The sequence below is a fragment of the Gracilinanus agilis genome, chromosome 2, assembly GCF_016433145.1.
Source record: "Gracilinanus agilis isolate LMUSP501 chromosome 2, AgileGrace, whole genome shotgun sequence".
NCBI lineage: Eukaryota > Metazoa > Chordata > Mammalia > Didelphimorphia > Didelphidae > Gracilinanus > Gracilinanus agilis.
The window spans coordinates 623,221,384-623,239,022 of NC_058131.1; the positions used below are offsets into that span (position 1 = coordinate 623,221,384).

Sequence of the window (17,639 nt, forward strand, 5' to 3'; positions counted from 1 at the left end):
TAGAATGCTCCATGGCCACCAACAGATCAGATCGCTGTGGCACTGTCTCATTTTTAATACATATGTTTACCTGATTTCAAATCACCAAAATAAAACAATTCAGCAGACACGAATTTAACTGGGATCATTCTAAGAATCTGGTACCATAATGAGAAAATTAATCAATGACTACAACTTGAAATAACCATGTTTGAGTAGAGAAGACACATAAATAACTAGATACACACAAGATAAAAAAGTAGACCAAAGATATCTCAGAGAAACAGGCATTAAGCAACAAAGGGTCCCAGGAAAATCTAGCAAAATGACTTAAGCTAAAACAGGGGTTGGCAACGTATGACTCTTTCTGCAGGAGCCATAAAGTCAATTTTTTTTCAGGCACTGTTACAGGAGCGCACACTGTGAGCACTGTACAGCTCTCACAAAATTACATTTTAAAAAATGTGGCGTTTATGCCTCTCACGGCCAAAAAGGATTGCCAACCCCTGAGCTAAAACATGAAGGAAAGCGGGGAAATTAGAAGACAAGAGGTAAAAATCAAGAGCATTCCAGGCACAGGAGATAGCCAGAGGAAAGATACAGTGATGGCAGATGATGTGTCAACTTTAAGGAACAGCAAGGAGGCCAGTATAGTTGAACCACAGAGTCCATAGAGGAAAATAAAGTTTAATAAGTCCGGAAAAGTATGAATGGGCCAGGTTATATAAAAAGAAGATTTTTCTGTTTGATTCTGAAGGTAACATAACATTGTTGATTATATTCAAAACATTTCAAGATTGCTGAGTGAGTGGGCAGATGGCATACCCTCAAGAACCTAGAGTCACCACTAGGACATAAAAAGGCATAATAAGATTTTATAAGAGAGCAAATATTATAGATTCAATCGATAAGACATAAATTAAGCCTATTATTTCCACAACTGTGTACCATGATATCTGTAATCCAATATATACAACTAATTTTGTTCCAATTTGTCAAGATGTAATAAAAAGCTATAGCATAGAGGAAAAAACTTAAGAAAAAGACTGCAATAATCTTTTGAAGAACATTTTCAAGAAAAGGAAATAAATAGGAACAGACGCCATGATTAAATGTTTACTTACTAGTGATATGGTGCCTTCATTAGAAAGCAGATAACATAAGCCAGCAGCTTTACGGACGAGTTGTTCCTGACTAATCATGCAGGGTGATGCACTCCCAGTCCCCCCAGAGCACCTTTTATTCAGGATGGCATAAAGGCTGCAAGCTAAACAAACAAAAGCAAAAAGTAGAAATAGGAGCTTGAACTTTCTAAGAGAAACTTAGGAAAGCGATATAAGATTGACCCTCTAGGCTAATAACGAATTAAGCTGGCCAACAATTTCAATGTCTAAAATGAAAAAATATAGTAAATGAAAAATGTTATTTAAGAAAATAGTCTCCATAGAAACATTTATTGAATTTTAAGTGAATCTACCCCTTCCATGGTCCTCCACATCTTACATGGCCTTTATAGGCACAGTTCCTAGCTTCCTTCATGAAACTTTCTTTCCCCAACCACTGTAGATCACACCAGGCTGGATGGTCTCAAAGTACATCTGGTTTTGTTTTCACAAACAAAAACAAAAGCTCTTGGAAGGCAAATTTTCTATTTCCTTTTCTACCTCAATCAGTACACATCATAGTGCTAAGTATTACAGAGAAGATACTAAGTGAATTAAACACCAAGTTTTTCTTTTCTGATTTTTTTCAGCCTAGTTCTGTACCTGCAAGACAACATCTATTTATGTTACTTGTTTGTCTGTTTAAACCATGAAGCTCTGCCCTGACACCTAAACTGAAGTCTTCCCTAGTCTTAGTTAATATGTGCCACGGATCTACAAACCCATAATGGCCTCCATGATGAAGACATGTAGCACCCCATTGCTGTAGAAATTAAGTTCAAAAACAGAAGGAATCGTTGTGCTTGGAGTAATGAAGAATTCATCATTTCGGCTGGTGTTGGTAATGGTAACACAGTTTCCCAGAAGCTGTATTGCATGCATGACGACATCTTCTGAATTTCCTGAGAAACCCAGGTCAAAATCTCGAGCCAGCACTTCCTCCTTCATAATAAAAAAGTCTTCTACCAATGTAGAAAGATCAATTCCCTGGAGAAACAGAAAAAAGATCTCATAACAATTAAGTTAATTATACAGAAAAGTCAAGATGCCAAAAATATTTGAGGGATTATTTCTGTCCTGTCTTCTTCATGTAAAGAGCAACTATTGCTCACCATTAAAACTCAAAGAAATAGGGGCAGATGGCATACAAATACATTTACATGTCATTGGGATCCAGGTTAAAAATACACAAGATTATTTAAAAACAATTTGATTTTTAGAGAGGGTTTTCCTCACTTTGGAATGATAAAATGTAAATTGAATTAGCTTCCCAACTATGAACATTAACAATAAACTTTTATAATTTCTTCAATATTTAGCATCTATTCTACACAAAAAGCATGCAATTACATACTCTGTTCCACATGCACACTCTGCACTTCTCCAACAAGAAGACCTCCTTGGAGACCTAGACCTTGTTTTACTCTTGTCTTTTGTATTTCACTGCCTCTAAATCAGGACTAGATTCACAGCTGATGCTCAACTAAATCTGTTAATTTGTGACTAAAAAAATTTTCACAAAAATGTTATAATGTACTTTAAAATACCATGGACTTACCTGCCGGTGTCTATAGAGTAATAAACAGGCCACTATGTGTGTTGACATAACAGCACATGACTTGTTAGCAGCTAGAAAGAGAAAAAAAAGGCTTAAACTTTCTACCATAATTTAGAAAACATCTATGTCTTAAATAAAAAGTACTTAAGGATGAAAAACAGGTCACTGGCAAATTTATTATAAGTTTATCACTGATATATTGTGTGTACACTGGCACCTAGCTTACTTTTCAATATGTAAAAGTCTTAGGTATGTGACATATCTAATATAGATTCCTTTCAATAGATTTTTCCCCTCCTGATATACCACCAAATTGCAGTTTTAGCAAAGAAAACAATCCCACACAGGACTTTGTACTCCTCTCACATAGGTCCTGTATGTAGCATACTTATTTATGTATTTGTATTTCCTCACTTACTAGATTACTTCTTGAGAGCTAATACTGTTTAAAAATGTGCCCTTTTATCTCTCACAGGTTTAAGAAAGTATGAAGTACATAGTAAGCCCTTGCTAAATGAATGACAAAAATCTATGTGTATATAGTGATCTTCAAAGCATTTTCCTAATAATCCCATGGAATAACTTCAAAATCTCAGTTTCCTCATCTGAAAATGGGGATAATACTTTGAACTGGCTAAGTGCCTTGGTCATCACCAGAAATCAGTTAAGTTGGGATTTCAATTTAAGTCTTCTGATTCCAAATGTAGTGTTCTTTTCAATACTGTCCCTCCAAAATTATCAAAACTGGAAGAGGATTTAATGAGAATTTAATCCTTCCTGCAGCTATTTGACTCCACTTTTATCTATTTTACTTATAACTCCAAGTCTTCACCATTCTTCCAGATATACCCTCCTATTTAAATTTTTCTTAGCATATTATTAGTTCCTAGAAGAACACTTAAGAGTATTGTTCAAAAATACAAATTATAAATCAAATGGATAAAAGAACATGCAAAAATGAGAAATGACATTATCAGAAGGGGTTCAAAAAGATGTCAAATGGTTCAAATTAGGTCTTCCCTTATACTAAACAATGATAGAACAGAAGTTTATGGCATATCTAGTAACCAATTCTTCAGACTGTTTTCTAAAGCTATCTACTTCCAATTTTTTTTAACCAACAAATCCCTTCCGCCCTTTCTCAGACAAAATACTTTAATATTAATGATGAACAAAGTCTCAGAAGAAAAATGCTACTAGAATCATCAAAAGTCCTTTTTAAAATTCTCAAGTTCCTACTCACCCTCATTTCTACTATGTATATTAATTTGAAGACTATCAAAAGCAGTAAAATCACAAAGTAGTTTGGAAAACAGAGGAAAGATCGGTCCAACGCAAGAGAGAACTACCTATTACTGAAAACATACAAGTCATTCAACTAAAGAGAGAGGAAAGCTTCCCCATATACATATATTATTGTCTTTCTGTACATGAATAGTAATTCAAGGCCTACAATCACACTGTAGCATTTTGGTGGCATTGCTCCATATAGAGAAGCATACCATCCCAACCCTCTTCCCACAATAACTTATGATATATTAAAGTACATATTTAACCTGAAATGAGGGCTTAGTAGTGTTCTCTGAAGTTCCAGTGTGCTCAGAATGCATCTCAAATTTGTATCATTTTGACCTCAATACAGAATTTGCTCTCCTGTGTCAAATAAACAGAAGGGAGTAGGAAGAAGAGATCCTTCAAGGCTTTGTATCAATCATCAACAGTCACTCAGCTAGGTATAATCCTTTAGAACCACAACTGATTAGCCTGTTGGAGACTGAGAATTCAGCCAGCTAGTGACACTGGTAGAAAGAGAGAAAAAGAGAAGTTTCTTCCCTGCTATTTTTCTGTCTCTAATTTTCTAGGACCCTGCACAAAATACTTGCGTGGAATCCTGTGACCATCTTAATCTTATTTTTCTGTCACAAAATCTTCAATGTCAAGAAAACCTAAAGGCTCCAGGGTCCAAGTAAAGTCTGAAGATATGAGAAATAATCTGAAGGACTAAGTCCACACTGTTCACCTCATTATTTAACTTTTACTCCAAACAGAATGCTTTCAGGATGTTGAGGTAAGAAAAGAAATATTACATATTTAACTACTATTATAATTTACATAAGAAGCTCATTCACAGAATTTACCAAACTAGAGATAATTCATGATGCAATTAGTTAAAAATCTAAAGTAAATTTACCTTAACAGATGCACATAGCTATCTGTTTGTATGATTCAAATTTACATATGGAACATGAAAATGATTAACTCATCAAAAATAAGTTATTTCCAAAAACACATATGAAAACATATATGGGCCCAGTAAGCCAAATTAAATTAATTAAGCTTTAAACTAAAACAAAATACAATTCAGATTAAAATACTTTGCTATTTCACTTACTAAACATAATGTGCTCAGCAAGATTTGCTATTAACTTCCTCCTGAATGGTTCATCATTTACATTTCTGGATTCATTAACTGTAGCTTCTCTACCTTCATCAGCAACATCATCGTTAGGTCTAAAGAAAAAATTTTAATTTACATTTTAAAACTTATATTGGATGGAAAAAATGTTTTACATGATTACACATGTAAAATCTATCTTAGATTGCTTACCAGCTCAGGGAAAGGAAGGAGGGAATTCAGAACTCAATATTAAAGAAAGAAAGAAAAAAAAAAAGAATTGGGGGTGAGGGGGCACAACTGGGTGGCTCAGTGTATTGAGAGTCAGGCCTAGGGACGGAAGGTCCAGGGTTCAAATCAGGCTTCAGACACTTTCTAGTTGTATGATCCTGGGCAAGTCACTTAACCCCCATTGCCTAGCTCTTAACTGTTCTTCTGCCTTGGAACCAATACACAGTATTGATTCTAAGACAGAAGGTAAGGGTTAAAAAAAATTAAAAGATTAATTAATTAAATTTAAAAGAATGTTAAACATTATTTTTATATGTGAATAAGAAAAATATTTTTTTTTAAAAATTAATATTTAAGGGGGCAGCTGGGTTGCTAAGTGGATTGAGAGCCAGGCCTAGAGACGGGAGGTCCTGGGTTCAAATCTGGTCTCAGACACTGCCTAGCTGTGTGATCCTGAGCAAGTCACTCAACCCCCAATGCCTAGTCTTTATTGCTCTCCTGCCTTAGAACCAATACACAGAATTGATTCTAAAATGGAAGGTAGGGTTTTTTTTTAATTAATATTTAATGAGTTCCAACTTTAAAAAATAAAGCTTTTAGTCTTCTGTTTTTATATCAGTCATGACTCTATATGCCATCTGCTCCTGGCATCTCTTCTTACTTAAAAAAAAAGTTATATGAAAATAGCTGATAAAGTGACCCTGTATGAGACTGTATGCAATTCCCGGCTTCTTACAAAAAATCTAAAGAGTTCATTTGTCTTAGATCCACTGTTAAAGCAAGAAATAAAATGCATTTTAAGTTATGAGGCATGTGAAGCCATCAACCCCTATGCATAACAGCCTCTAAGTATCTCAGCTCCTAAAATGAGATGCTTTTCTGCATTAACTAATGAATCTAGCTTTCATATTGTACCCAAGCAATGTATTTTTTAAATGATTACTACATGTGTCACTCTTCCCAGAAACTCTTCACTCAACAAACACTTAGAAGAAGAAACACACCATAACTATCTTATTAAAGTGCACTTGAAAGTTCAAAAACTCTGAAGTTGCTCCTAAAGTAAGGCCTTAACATTTAATTGCTGTGTTGAAAGATTCTGTTTAAATTTAAAAAGCAAGGTTCTTTTACAAATTGAATTAAAATGCAATATGCAAAACCTATTACTAGAGCCAATTTAAAATGCAGCAGACATAAAGCTCACAGTCATCTATAGAAAATTCATAGATAGTTACACAACCCTTAGTTCAAGAACATATTAAATAAATGATGAAACAATCATAACAAGATAATTAGATTCAAAGTCTTCTCTGAAGCTATTAGAAAAATTAAGTGAGAAAGAAGACAATAAAAAACATAACTTTTCTAAGTTATTTTCATTTCTTTAAGTTAATAATAAACCAAATATTCTGCAAACATTACCTTGAAGGAAGTATTGCTGGTAATAAAGCTTGCTCGAGGGAAAGCGGGGCAGGCATTGGTTTCTGACTTTGACTCTCTAGGTACTCCTGTAAAATTACATTATGATAATTCACTCTCAATTCAGTATCTGATATTTTGCTTTTAGAAAACAAATTATAAGTATAGAATAATTTTTAAATGAACCAGGCCATTCATCATGAGAAGTATACCCACTTAGTCTTGCAGAGGACTATAAAAAGGAGAAAATTAAATGCAAATTAAAATTTTACAGTGCTAAATTAGCTTAATGATTTTCCCAGCCTTTCGACTAAGGAAATCCCTTTGAATTTCTAAAAAGTTCATGGTCTTCCAAGTAATACTGGTTGTAGTATTGGTTTCCAATTACAGAAAAAATATGAATCGACAATGGCTGGTACAAATTTAGATTCATGGACTCCTCCTAGTAATTTCACCTTCTTAAGAATGTGTAGACTATGGGATAGGAACCACTGACCTAAGACATCTTCCAAATCAAAGTGATTATAAACTTTTCAGTTAATTCATTTTTCCCACTTGATATATTATTACTTAAAAAGAATTTGAATTCCACATATTTTATTACTTAGAAAAGGCATATGGTATTAATAACAATTTCACCAATAAACTTGATAGAAAACAAGTCACATATACAATAATACATGATTGATAGAGAATTAGCAAGTAACCAAACACAGAAACTATTTTGAAAAGGCTTGTAAAAAGCTTGGGAAAGCATCTAGAGATGTGTGCAACAAGGGAAAGTTACAGATAACCTTAACCATATGAATACTGAAATACTAAGGCTGGATTATTATAAGTCATGGTACTCTTGTAAATCCTAGGTAAAAGGAAGATAGTCCTTTTCATATGCACTGCTTGTCTCTCATTCTGCTTATTTTCAAACAACAGAAATGATGAGCCCTCTAACCCAATCTCCACATTTTACAGATGAAGAAACTGAAGTCTAGAGAGTAAATGACATGGAGCTTCTCTAAATTATGTGGTTAGTGGTAGAGCCACAAGTAGAATCAAGATATCTTGACTCTCAGTCTAGAATGCCATCCTGTACAGTATCTTGATGTGCTCACTCACCTTTAAGGAGAATGGTTGTGCAAAGTCCACTCTGACACAACCGAAGTTTTTACGTAACATCCGACAGACCCCTCTAGCCACACTCCACAGACTTTCATTCTTCTTGGGTTTACCCTGAACAAACAATTAAAAATGAGTCAAGAAAAAAAAAGGAAATTGGGGGGAGGGGGCTTAAAATAAATTCTTTGACCAACCATATAAATATATTTATAGGAGCTTTTCATAGTGAAAAACTAAGGGGGGGGCCATTATTTGAAGTATGGCTGAATAAATTATGGTATATGAATGTAATGGAATTCTGTTGTATTATAAGAAATGATGAAATGGAGGATTTCAGAAACCTGGGAAGGAAATCTTATATGAATTAATGTAAAGTTAAGTGAGTAGAATCAGAAGAATGATTCATACAACAATAGCAAAATTGTAAAAACAACCAATTTTGAAAGTTTTCAACTCTGTTCAACATAATGATCATTCATAATTCTAGAAAACTGATAAAGAATGCTACCCATGCAGATTGATATATATTTTTGGACAGGGACAATATAAGAATCTATTTTGCTTGACTATGAATTATATATTTTGTTTCCCTCTTTTTTATTTCTTCCAGGAGACTAACAAAGAATTTGATCATTAAAAAAAAATTAACGAAAAAATTTCATTAGGTTTGAAAAATCTACAAGATATACAGTGATGAGACATTGGCAAATATTTTTAACATTAAATTATTCTAGTGAGTGAAAATCCTCCTCTGATGCAGTTCAGATATGCATAGGGCATTAAAAATTGAAGTGACTTTCCTATTTTCATATAGTTATGTATGTTACACATACACTTTCTTAACTTTATGGCTAGCCTTCATTTTGGGTTTTTTTTTTGGACAGGGTACAAATGAGAAACAAAATGTGTGACATCTTTTAAAAATCAGATAAAGAAAAAACTAATACCAGAAATTTCAAGCTGGTGAATAAACAATTTAATGACAGATTGAAAACTATTGCACAGTACTATGATAGCAACATATTTTGTTTTTAGGCAAGTGGCTGTTTATTTATGTGTCAAAAGTGAGTGTTTGTGGTGTTTGACTCAGCATCCAAATGTACAAAACCTAAAAGATCAGAATATTAGACTTGGCCCCATCCTGGCCTTTGAATGAAGGTAACCACTAAATTTCTAAAGTTTCTGAGTCACCAAATGTGTGATCTGATGTACTTCATTGAGACAAAAGAAAAATGGCACTTAACTAGAGATAAATAATGTTTAATGCCTTAAAATGAAATTAAAACTTTTATTAAATTTCTCTAGAGGTGGCTTAGTCTTTATTTTCTCCTCATTCAGAGTTTATAGAGAAATGACTCCAAACAGAAAAAGATTGAATATTATAATACTTCAGGCTCTGTCCCATATAAGATAATTCAATACTTAATCCCTACTGGGCTGCCACCCTGAAAGCTATGGAATACAAGCTCAGGAAAGAAAAGCCAATGAAAGAAGGAAACCAAGCTTTCCCGGAAGTACTTCTAACTGACTGAGAACATTTCCTTAAAGACTTAATATGACATCTAAAAACAATTTAGGAAGGAATAAATCATGCTTTCTAAAATGAAAAATCCATAGGTTCTTCACCCTCATTATCTCAAGCTCTGGCAATATGACTTTTGACCACACACAACTCTACTAAGAAAATGCTCTCTCAAAAGCTGCTAATGATGTCATCTGCTAAGTCTAATAATTGTTTCTGTCATCATACTCCTGGACCTCTGTTGACAGTATCCACAACTACCTACACCATCTGACCAAGGTTCAAGTCTGACACATTTCTTGTTCTCAAGCCTTTAGTGGTTCCTTATTGTCACTAGAATAAAATACAACTCCTCAATCTGTCGTGCAAGGCCCTTTACAATTGGGTTCCAATCTACCTTTTCTATCTTATTTTCTATTTGTCCCTTCAAATGAGACAATTATACAAAACACTTTGTAATTTCTAAAGCACTACATAAATTTAAGCTAGCATTATTTTCATTCATTCTAGAGCCAATCTGAATGATTACCCAAATAAGTCATTTTCTCTCTCAACTCCATTCAGTCACACAAATCGTTACTCATGCCTGGAATGTATTCTCTTAATTCCACATTTCAGAACTGCTCCCTTCCTCCAAGACTACTCTCTCTTCTGTGATGCTTTCCATGTTAGTATTCTCCATATTAGTATATGCTCCCATTAGTACACTCGCCCTCTTTAAACTGCCTTGTGTTTATTATCTGTATACATTTGTGAACCTGTATTTAATTGGTGTAGGGGGTGTTCAAGGAAAACCAACACCTCTGGTGGGAGAACCTGCCAAGCTCTTTTCAGAGTTGCTCATCCACCATCAGTCATTCAGCTCTCTCCTGTAGCTCCAAAAAAGCTGTAGTCAATGCAGCAGCCACAACCCTGGAAAATCATCTAAACCAGGTTAAAGGTAACCCACAGCACTCAAACATGCCAGTGAGTTCAAGGGGTGTCTTCTCAGGCATGTGAAGGGGTGGATGAGAATGATTTGTTCCACCAGTAATGAGGGCAGTGGAAGAATCAGGCTCTGTGGAGTGCTTAGAGCTTGGTCAGGGATCCAAGAAGTCAAGGTCATCCACTGCATCCTGAGCCTACCTGAGCCTTCTTGTCCTGCTGCTGGTCTCAGATGACTCTCAAAGAGAGAGTGAGGCCACAACTTCATGCAACTTGGTCTCAGTTAAGTCCAAATTATGCACAACTCAGAAGACATGACCCTGTAATGTCATTCTGGTCCTCTCTGAGTACAAAGGACAAGTACCACGTGAACCTAACTCAAGTAGGTAAATATTTCATTTTTTGTCTTTATTTCTATAATGTGTACTTAATAAATATCTGACTTGCAAAGAGAGGGCACAAAACTTATTACTGATTAATAATAATAAAAGCATTCATTATAAAGTAAGAAAATGGTATAGATAGCAAAGACTTTCTGATTGCCCCCCAAAACCTACTTTTCCTTTATGTTTAAAAGACACTCTTACCAGTTGTTCACCATTGTAGTGACCTTCAATAATCCTCTCATAGGAGATTCCAACAGGGATTATCAAGATATCAGGAATGGTATTTGTAGAAAGAGTATCCACTACCACAGACAGGAGACCTGCCCTAGCACGGGAGGTTTTTCCACTCCGAGAGCGTGTTCCTTCCAAAAAGATCTCCAAGAACTGTTGCTGTCGCAGCAGTTCAACTATATGCTAAGGCAGAAGGGCAAAAGCAAACAATGAGTCAAGATTAAAAGATTTTCAATATGCTTCCCCCCCCCCCACCATCACCACCACCACCAAACCAAAACTATCATTTCATTGGTTTCATTTGCTCACTTGCTGAGAAAACCAACTATGAGACCTGGCCCTTGTTCTGTAGTATAGAGCCTAAGAGATTGCCTGTAACGTTGAGAAGAGAAGTAGTTTTAATCTTACCAGGCCACCCAGCCACGTATGTTAACTGATGTTTAAACGGAGGTTTTCCTGATTGCCAAGTCAACTCTCAATTCATTATGCTACTCGCAATTAACTTATGACAACTAAAACACTAAAATACAATATTTATATGCCAGAAGAGTGTCTTTACAGGTAATGGAAGAACAGCTTATCCTATACTAGCTTTGGGTGGTTTATAGGATGATGAAACCCATACCTAGCCAACAACATACACCTTTCTTTAGTCTGGTGGGGAGAAAAGGGGGTTTGATTTGGACTGATAATTATCAGTGTGTGGATCTCCCAGTGTGGAAACTCCATTTAACAATGCAGACTGGCAATTCATCTGTAACTTCTGGTCTTAGAGTTAATGTGGACAAAGGAACTGCAGGACTTGTGCAACAGTAACACTGGAAACATTATGATATATCAGAGGCAAGACTTGAACAGAGGTCTTCCCACCTCCAAGGCGGGCCCTATATTCCTTATACCATATCATCTTTCCTTACTTTCGTAAAAAAGAAGAAAAAAACAATCAAAATATCTTAAAGTATTCTTTCTTCTCAAGTAACTAATATTTAGTAGCTTTAGAGAGAATACATACTCCATGGAGTAAAGCTCTATAAAGAGTATCTTTTCGTCCATCTGATGTCTCATCTAGCCGTCGTCGTATGAAAAAGCCTCCAAGTTTATGGATCAGTGTACTGTAAAAATGAAAGAATGTATTATTTTCATTGCAAAGACATAGAAAGGGTGACCACATCTTTCAAAAATCAAATCCTGCAAAAACTCAGCATTTGGAAACGAGTTATTATAAGAAAAGAATCACGTGTATGGTTTTGAGCTATTCTACTGCTTATAAAATAAATGCTCAAGTATTCCAGTTTCTAAACTAATATTCCATTTCAGTAGCTCACATGACTCTTCTTCACTCCTTAGGTTATCATCATTTTGTATTTGAAGCTCTATTAAAATGGGTTCCAAATCAAAGAGGCCAACATGTTATCTTTACCCTCCCAAAACTGTTTTGACTTATGCTTGGGCATGATATGCTACTCCTGAATGCCAAATCCCTATGCAAATTTCAATAAAATGCCTGTTTGACATAAAGAGCTAGAATGCAGGCCTAAGGCATATTACCCTAAAAAATAAATGTTTTGAACAGAAGAACTCTATTTAGATTAAATTATCATCAATAACTACTGATGTGGAAAAGTTCTCATGATGTGTCTAACAATCAAAAGTTATAATCTGCGATTTATTTTAATTGTATTGTTCCATTCCAATATCAAGTTATTAAGCTATATGTTAATGGGGCAGGTAGGTGGCACAGTAGATAGAGTGCCAGACCTGGAGTTAGGAAGACTAGAGTTCAAATCAGGTCTCAGATACTAGCTATGTTACCTGGGGAAGTTACTTAACCATTTGCTTCAGTTTCCTCATTTGCAAAATGGAGATAATACAAGCATCTACTTCCTAGGGTTGTTGTGAGGATTCAAAGAGATGATAATTGTAAAGTATTTAGCATAGTGTCTGGCACGTAGTAAGTTAGGTATCATTATTATTATTAATTCATTCAAATTTGAAAATTCACATTCTCCTGTCATCACATTCACAGTGCTTCTATAATTTGGATTTATGACTTTACAAGTGAAAAAAGGAAAACTCAATGTACAGAAATGCTGTACCTTTCACTTTGAAGAGTTAAAGTTGAAATTTGAAGTTTCAAAGTCATTTTCTTTCCTATTTGCTTATCTCTATGAATATATTCCCTAAGGAGCTTTAAGCTTCCAAATATGACCTATAAAACGTATGATATAAAATAAGACTAAAATAAAACCTCAAACTAAAATTTCTATCAGTTTTATTTTGAATTTCAAATTAAGCTGATTGACTCTCACCTGAAGATGGGTATGTTCAGGTTATTGCCAGCAGCGATGTATGGTGCTTTGATGTTATGGCAGAAAAGAATGAATGTAAGTAGCAGATAATCAATGTGGGATTTATGAACTGGTAGGAAGATAAGAGGCAAATTCATCTGGTTGGAGAGGGGGGAAAGATACACAATTTTAATTTAAAAGGTAAATACAAATGATAAATTATAGCATAACATTTAGCAAGTAAATCAACCTGGATTGCAGCAGCAGCATCAAAAATCTATCCTTCCAAAATAGCCTGAATGCTTTAAACAATTCATTAAATACTTTTAAATATTGAAAACTGCAATCTAACAATCACTAAGAGGGTCAAACTATCATTTCATCTAATCTAGACTACATGCAGCTACCACACAGGCCTCTAAGAATGAGATCCCACAAAAATATTCTTCCTTTGGAAGGAAAAAAAAAGACCTTGCAAAATATCTGGAACACTAAAAAAAGCAATGTTTTAGTAAACATGGGAAACTGAGGGGTTACTTAAAAGTCAACAAAGACTAATCCTCTTACTTCAGTGGCTGCTTTGACCATCTCAAGTTGACCTTTGTGAATCTGAACACTCCAAAAGAAGCTGTTGAAAAGTTTTAGTAGCACCCATCCAGTCAGCCTAGGAAAGAACAAAATGCTAAGATCCTCTGCTCAAGTGTCACTCACCATCAACTGAGCAAGTACTTACTGTAATCAAAACTATCTACAAACATTTCACATATTGCATTGGGATAATGGTCAATGAAATCCAACATGTGATCATTTATAGATTCATTAATTAGGAGAGGTATCGCATAAACCCATCATTTCCATGTTTGTCCCCAAAGTTATACCAACAATAACACATTAGCTTCCTTACTGGCCTTTACTGTTCCCATAAAACTCATTTATGTAGTTTAGTGTATCAGCTAAAAGAGAATCAACTTTTGGCATATATGTTTAGATTTCTACATAATTTAGTCTCAAGCATATACTACCATAGAAAACTACAAATGGGAATATTTAATTAAGCAGAATGATGAATCTAGTATATTCTCCAATGACGTATAACAGGCAAAAGTTTCCAAAATCTCATCACAACTACTAATTATATATATATATATATGTATGTATATATATGTATATATATATATATATACATACATATATATATATATATACTACCCTCATAGCATCAAATGTTATTGGTAAAATGACAATTCTCATTCAATGATTCCTCAAAATCTGTCTACAAAAGTCCTTAGGGGAACAGAAAAGAGATTAGCAGGAAAGTTGAGGTAAGAGTTTGGCATTTAGACTCTCCCCTCTCTAATCCATTCTATAACTATCAGATTAATCTGTATAATGTATAATTAATCTGTATAAAATGACTTAGGCAAGTCATTTTACCAGTACAGATCTATTTCATCATCTTTAAATCAAGTACCAAATAGATCAAATGGTCTATAAAATCCCTTCCAACTCATATTGATATTCCTATAAAACAAGGGTACCAAACTCAAACAGAAAGGAATCTCAGTCTGTAGGCTAGATACTGACTTAAAAAACTACAAATTCACATTATCTACCTTGCAATATATTTTTATTAAGCATTTTCCAATTACATTTTAATCTGGTTTGGACAGCACTCAGGAAGATTATAGCAAAAGTATCAAACTTATAGTTGGCAAAACTTATAGAGGGATGCAACTCTTCTAGAAGTATCTATAATAGAACTAGGTCATTAAAGACACAGGAGGGAATTCAGGAGATAGATAGAAAGGAGGACATTTCAAGGGTAGGGAACATTGTAAAGGCCTGAATGAGAATAGAAAGGAGGGTAAATGGAGATAAAAGAAATTGTAAGGATTGTAATGTGTTTCTAAATCATAATATCTCCTTCTTTTACAACCTTACCTGTCAATGCTACTGCCTTTATATTCCAGACAAACTGGACTACATGCTTTGTCCCTGATGAGTCCCACAATCTCCCACCACTATGCTTTTATTCACATTGTTCTCGAATCCTGAAATGCCCTCCTTTCTATTTCTGTCTCCTAATATAATACTTTTGTCTATAATGACCTAATATTCCATTTAATATTATAGATATATAATATCCCATTTAATATTATAGATTTTTCTGTAAGTGTAACAACCTCTTTTGAGACTGAAAATTTCTTTAGGAGAGGAACTATCTTCATTTCATCCCTGACAACTAACTATACATTGTAAGAACTTTATTTGTCAATTTTGTTCCTGCTGATTCAATTACCTGAAAAAGTCAACTCTGTTCACAACCTGTTTTCTGGATTTTAATTACCTGATCATTGCTGGTGAGACATTAGCAACCATTTCCTGGAGAATCTGCTTAGCTCTCTTTTTCACTTTGCTGACAGATTTCGATTGCTGTTGCGCAGAACTATCTCTAGAATTCAATTCAGAAGCCACTTCTTCAATTGCTTCCTGTACTCTGATTTGAAAAATAAAAGATGATGTAACTACTTCACAGCTATTTTCTATATTCAACATTTCCTAAAGTATTCATTCAATTCACAATGAGCAAACAATTTTCAGCATGTTTTTAAAAGGAGTAGCACTCCTTTTAGAGCAGTAATTCCCAAAGTGGGCGCTACTGCCCCCTGGTGGGTGCTGCAGCGATCCAGGGGTGCAGAGAAGTCCACGCTTTTTTTTGTATTACATTCTATTCTGAGTTCAATAAATAGTTTCATAATTTCCAGGGGGCACTAAGTAATATTATTTTCTGGAAAGGGGGCAGTAGGCCAAAAGAGTTTGGGAACCAATGTTTTAGAGCAACAGAAAGAATGGCATTCTGGATAAAATTCCTAAGTTTGTCAATTAACAACTAAAGATTCTAAGAGCTCTAATTTAGGTTGAGGCAACAAGTAGAATTGTTAAACAATCTAAGAAACAAGACTGAAGGAACAACAACAACAAAAAAAAAAAGGAATGGCTAGCTATAAGAATATGTACCAGAAGGATCTAAGGGTGGCTGCAAGAAAATGTTGATTTCTCTTTCTGAGGTTACTTTACTTCTAATTTTTAACTCTATCAGTCAGCACATGGATAAAGTGCTGGACTGGAAGTCTTGCTCCATGTTGAAAATGGAATGAAAGCTGAGCCTTGAAAAAGGAGTACGGGATTTTAAGAGGAGGAGTTTCTAGTCACAGAGAATAGATCATTGAAAGAAAAGATGAAATGGTCATATGTAAGGAACAAGAAGGACAGTTTGGCTTGACTATTGTGTACAAACAAGACTAAAACATAATTAAAGTTAAAAGTGGGGAATTATCAAAGAGATAATAAGGAAAAATACTTATACAAAAATATTTATAGCCATGCTCTTTGTGGTGGCAAAAAATTGGAAAATGAGGGGGTATCCCTCAATTGGGGAATGGCTGAACAAATTGTGGTATCTGATGGTTATGGAATACTATTGTGCTGAAATAAATAATGAATGGAGGAATTCCATGTGAACTGGAATGACCTCCAGGAATTGATGCAGAGTGAAAGGAGCAGAATCCATTGTGGCACAATTGAATGTAATAGACTTTTCTACTAGCAGAAATGTAATGATCCAGGACAATCCTGAGGAAGTTATGAGAAAACACTATCCACATCCAGAGAAAGAACTGTGGGAGCAGAAACACAAAAGTAAAACATATAATCAATCACATGGTTTGACAGGAATATGACTGTGGTTTTGATAGTAAAGGATCACTCTATATTGCAAATATGAATAACATAGAAAGAGGTTTTGAAAAATGATACATGTATAACCCAGTGGAATTGCTTGTCAGCAACGAGAGGAGGGAGGGAAGAGGGGTGGGAAAATCATGAATCATAACCATGTAAAAATTTTCTAAATAAATAAAACATTAAAAAAATGGGGAGTTATGATCAGGTTGTAAAATACTTTAAGTGCTAAAGAAGAATTTATATTTGATCTTTGAAGAAGTAGGAACCCCCTTCTACCAGTATACCCAGTAAGTAACATAAACCAACCTTTGTTTAAGGAAAATTACCTTTTAAGCTATGTGAAAGATGGATTAGAATAGAAAGACTCAAGGCAGGAGATCATGCACTTGCATCACCTATCTGCATAATATAAACAGATTTGATGAGGGCTTGAATAAAGTGGTGTCTATATGCAGGGAGAGAAGAGAATGGAGACAAGAAATGTCATGAAAGTAGAAAGGACAAGTTTTAGCAAATAATTGGATATGTGGTGGGAATGATTCAAGGACAACACTATAAACCTGAGTAAATGGAAGGATGGTGATGCCTTTAATAGGAACAGAAAGATTTTAAAAAGTGTGGTCTTGGACAGGAGCAGAGCCAGAAGAACATTGTACACAGAGACTGATATACTGTGGTAAAATCGA

At 34.7% G+C, this 17,639-nt stretch overlaps 1 protein-coding gene across 1 annotated transcript in view; it reads right to left on the bottom strand.

Moving 5' to 3' along the window:
- The window catches only part of GPAM (glycerol-3-phosphate acyltransferase, mitochondrial), a 51,125-nt gene that overhangs the window by 12,278 nt on the left and 21,208 nt on the right, over positions 1–17,639 (bottom strand). Inside the window, exons 7-17 of the mRNA XM_044665574.1 lie at positions 15,557–15,706; positions 13,777–13,873; positions 13,231–13,367; positions 11,934–12,033; positions 10,892–11,104; positions 7,859–7,972; positions 6,749–6,834; positions 5,093–5,211; positions 2,701–2,771; positions 1,865–2,129; positions 1,104–1,246 (exon numbers count right to left, since the gene is read on the bottom strand). Of these exons, the coding sequence (XP_044521509.1) occupies positions 1,104–1,246; positions 1,865–2,129; positions 2,701–2,771; positions 5,093–5,211; positions 6,749–6,834; positions 7,859–7,972; positions 10,892–11,104; positions 11,934–12,033; positions 13,231–13,367; positions 13,777–13,873; positions 15,557–15,706 (1,495 nt within the window). The remainder of the gene's footprint in view (positions 1–1,103; positions 1,247–1,864; positions 2,130–2,700; positions 2,772–5,092; positions 5,212–6,748; positions 6,835–7,858; positions 7,973–10,891; positions 11,105–11,933; positions 12,034–13,230; positions 13,368–13,776; positions 13,874–15,556; positions 15,707–17,639) is intronic.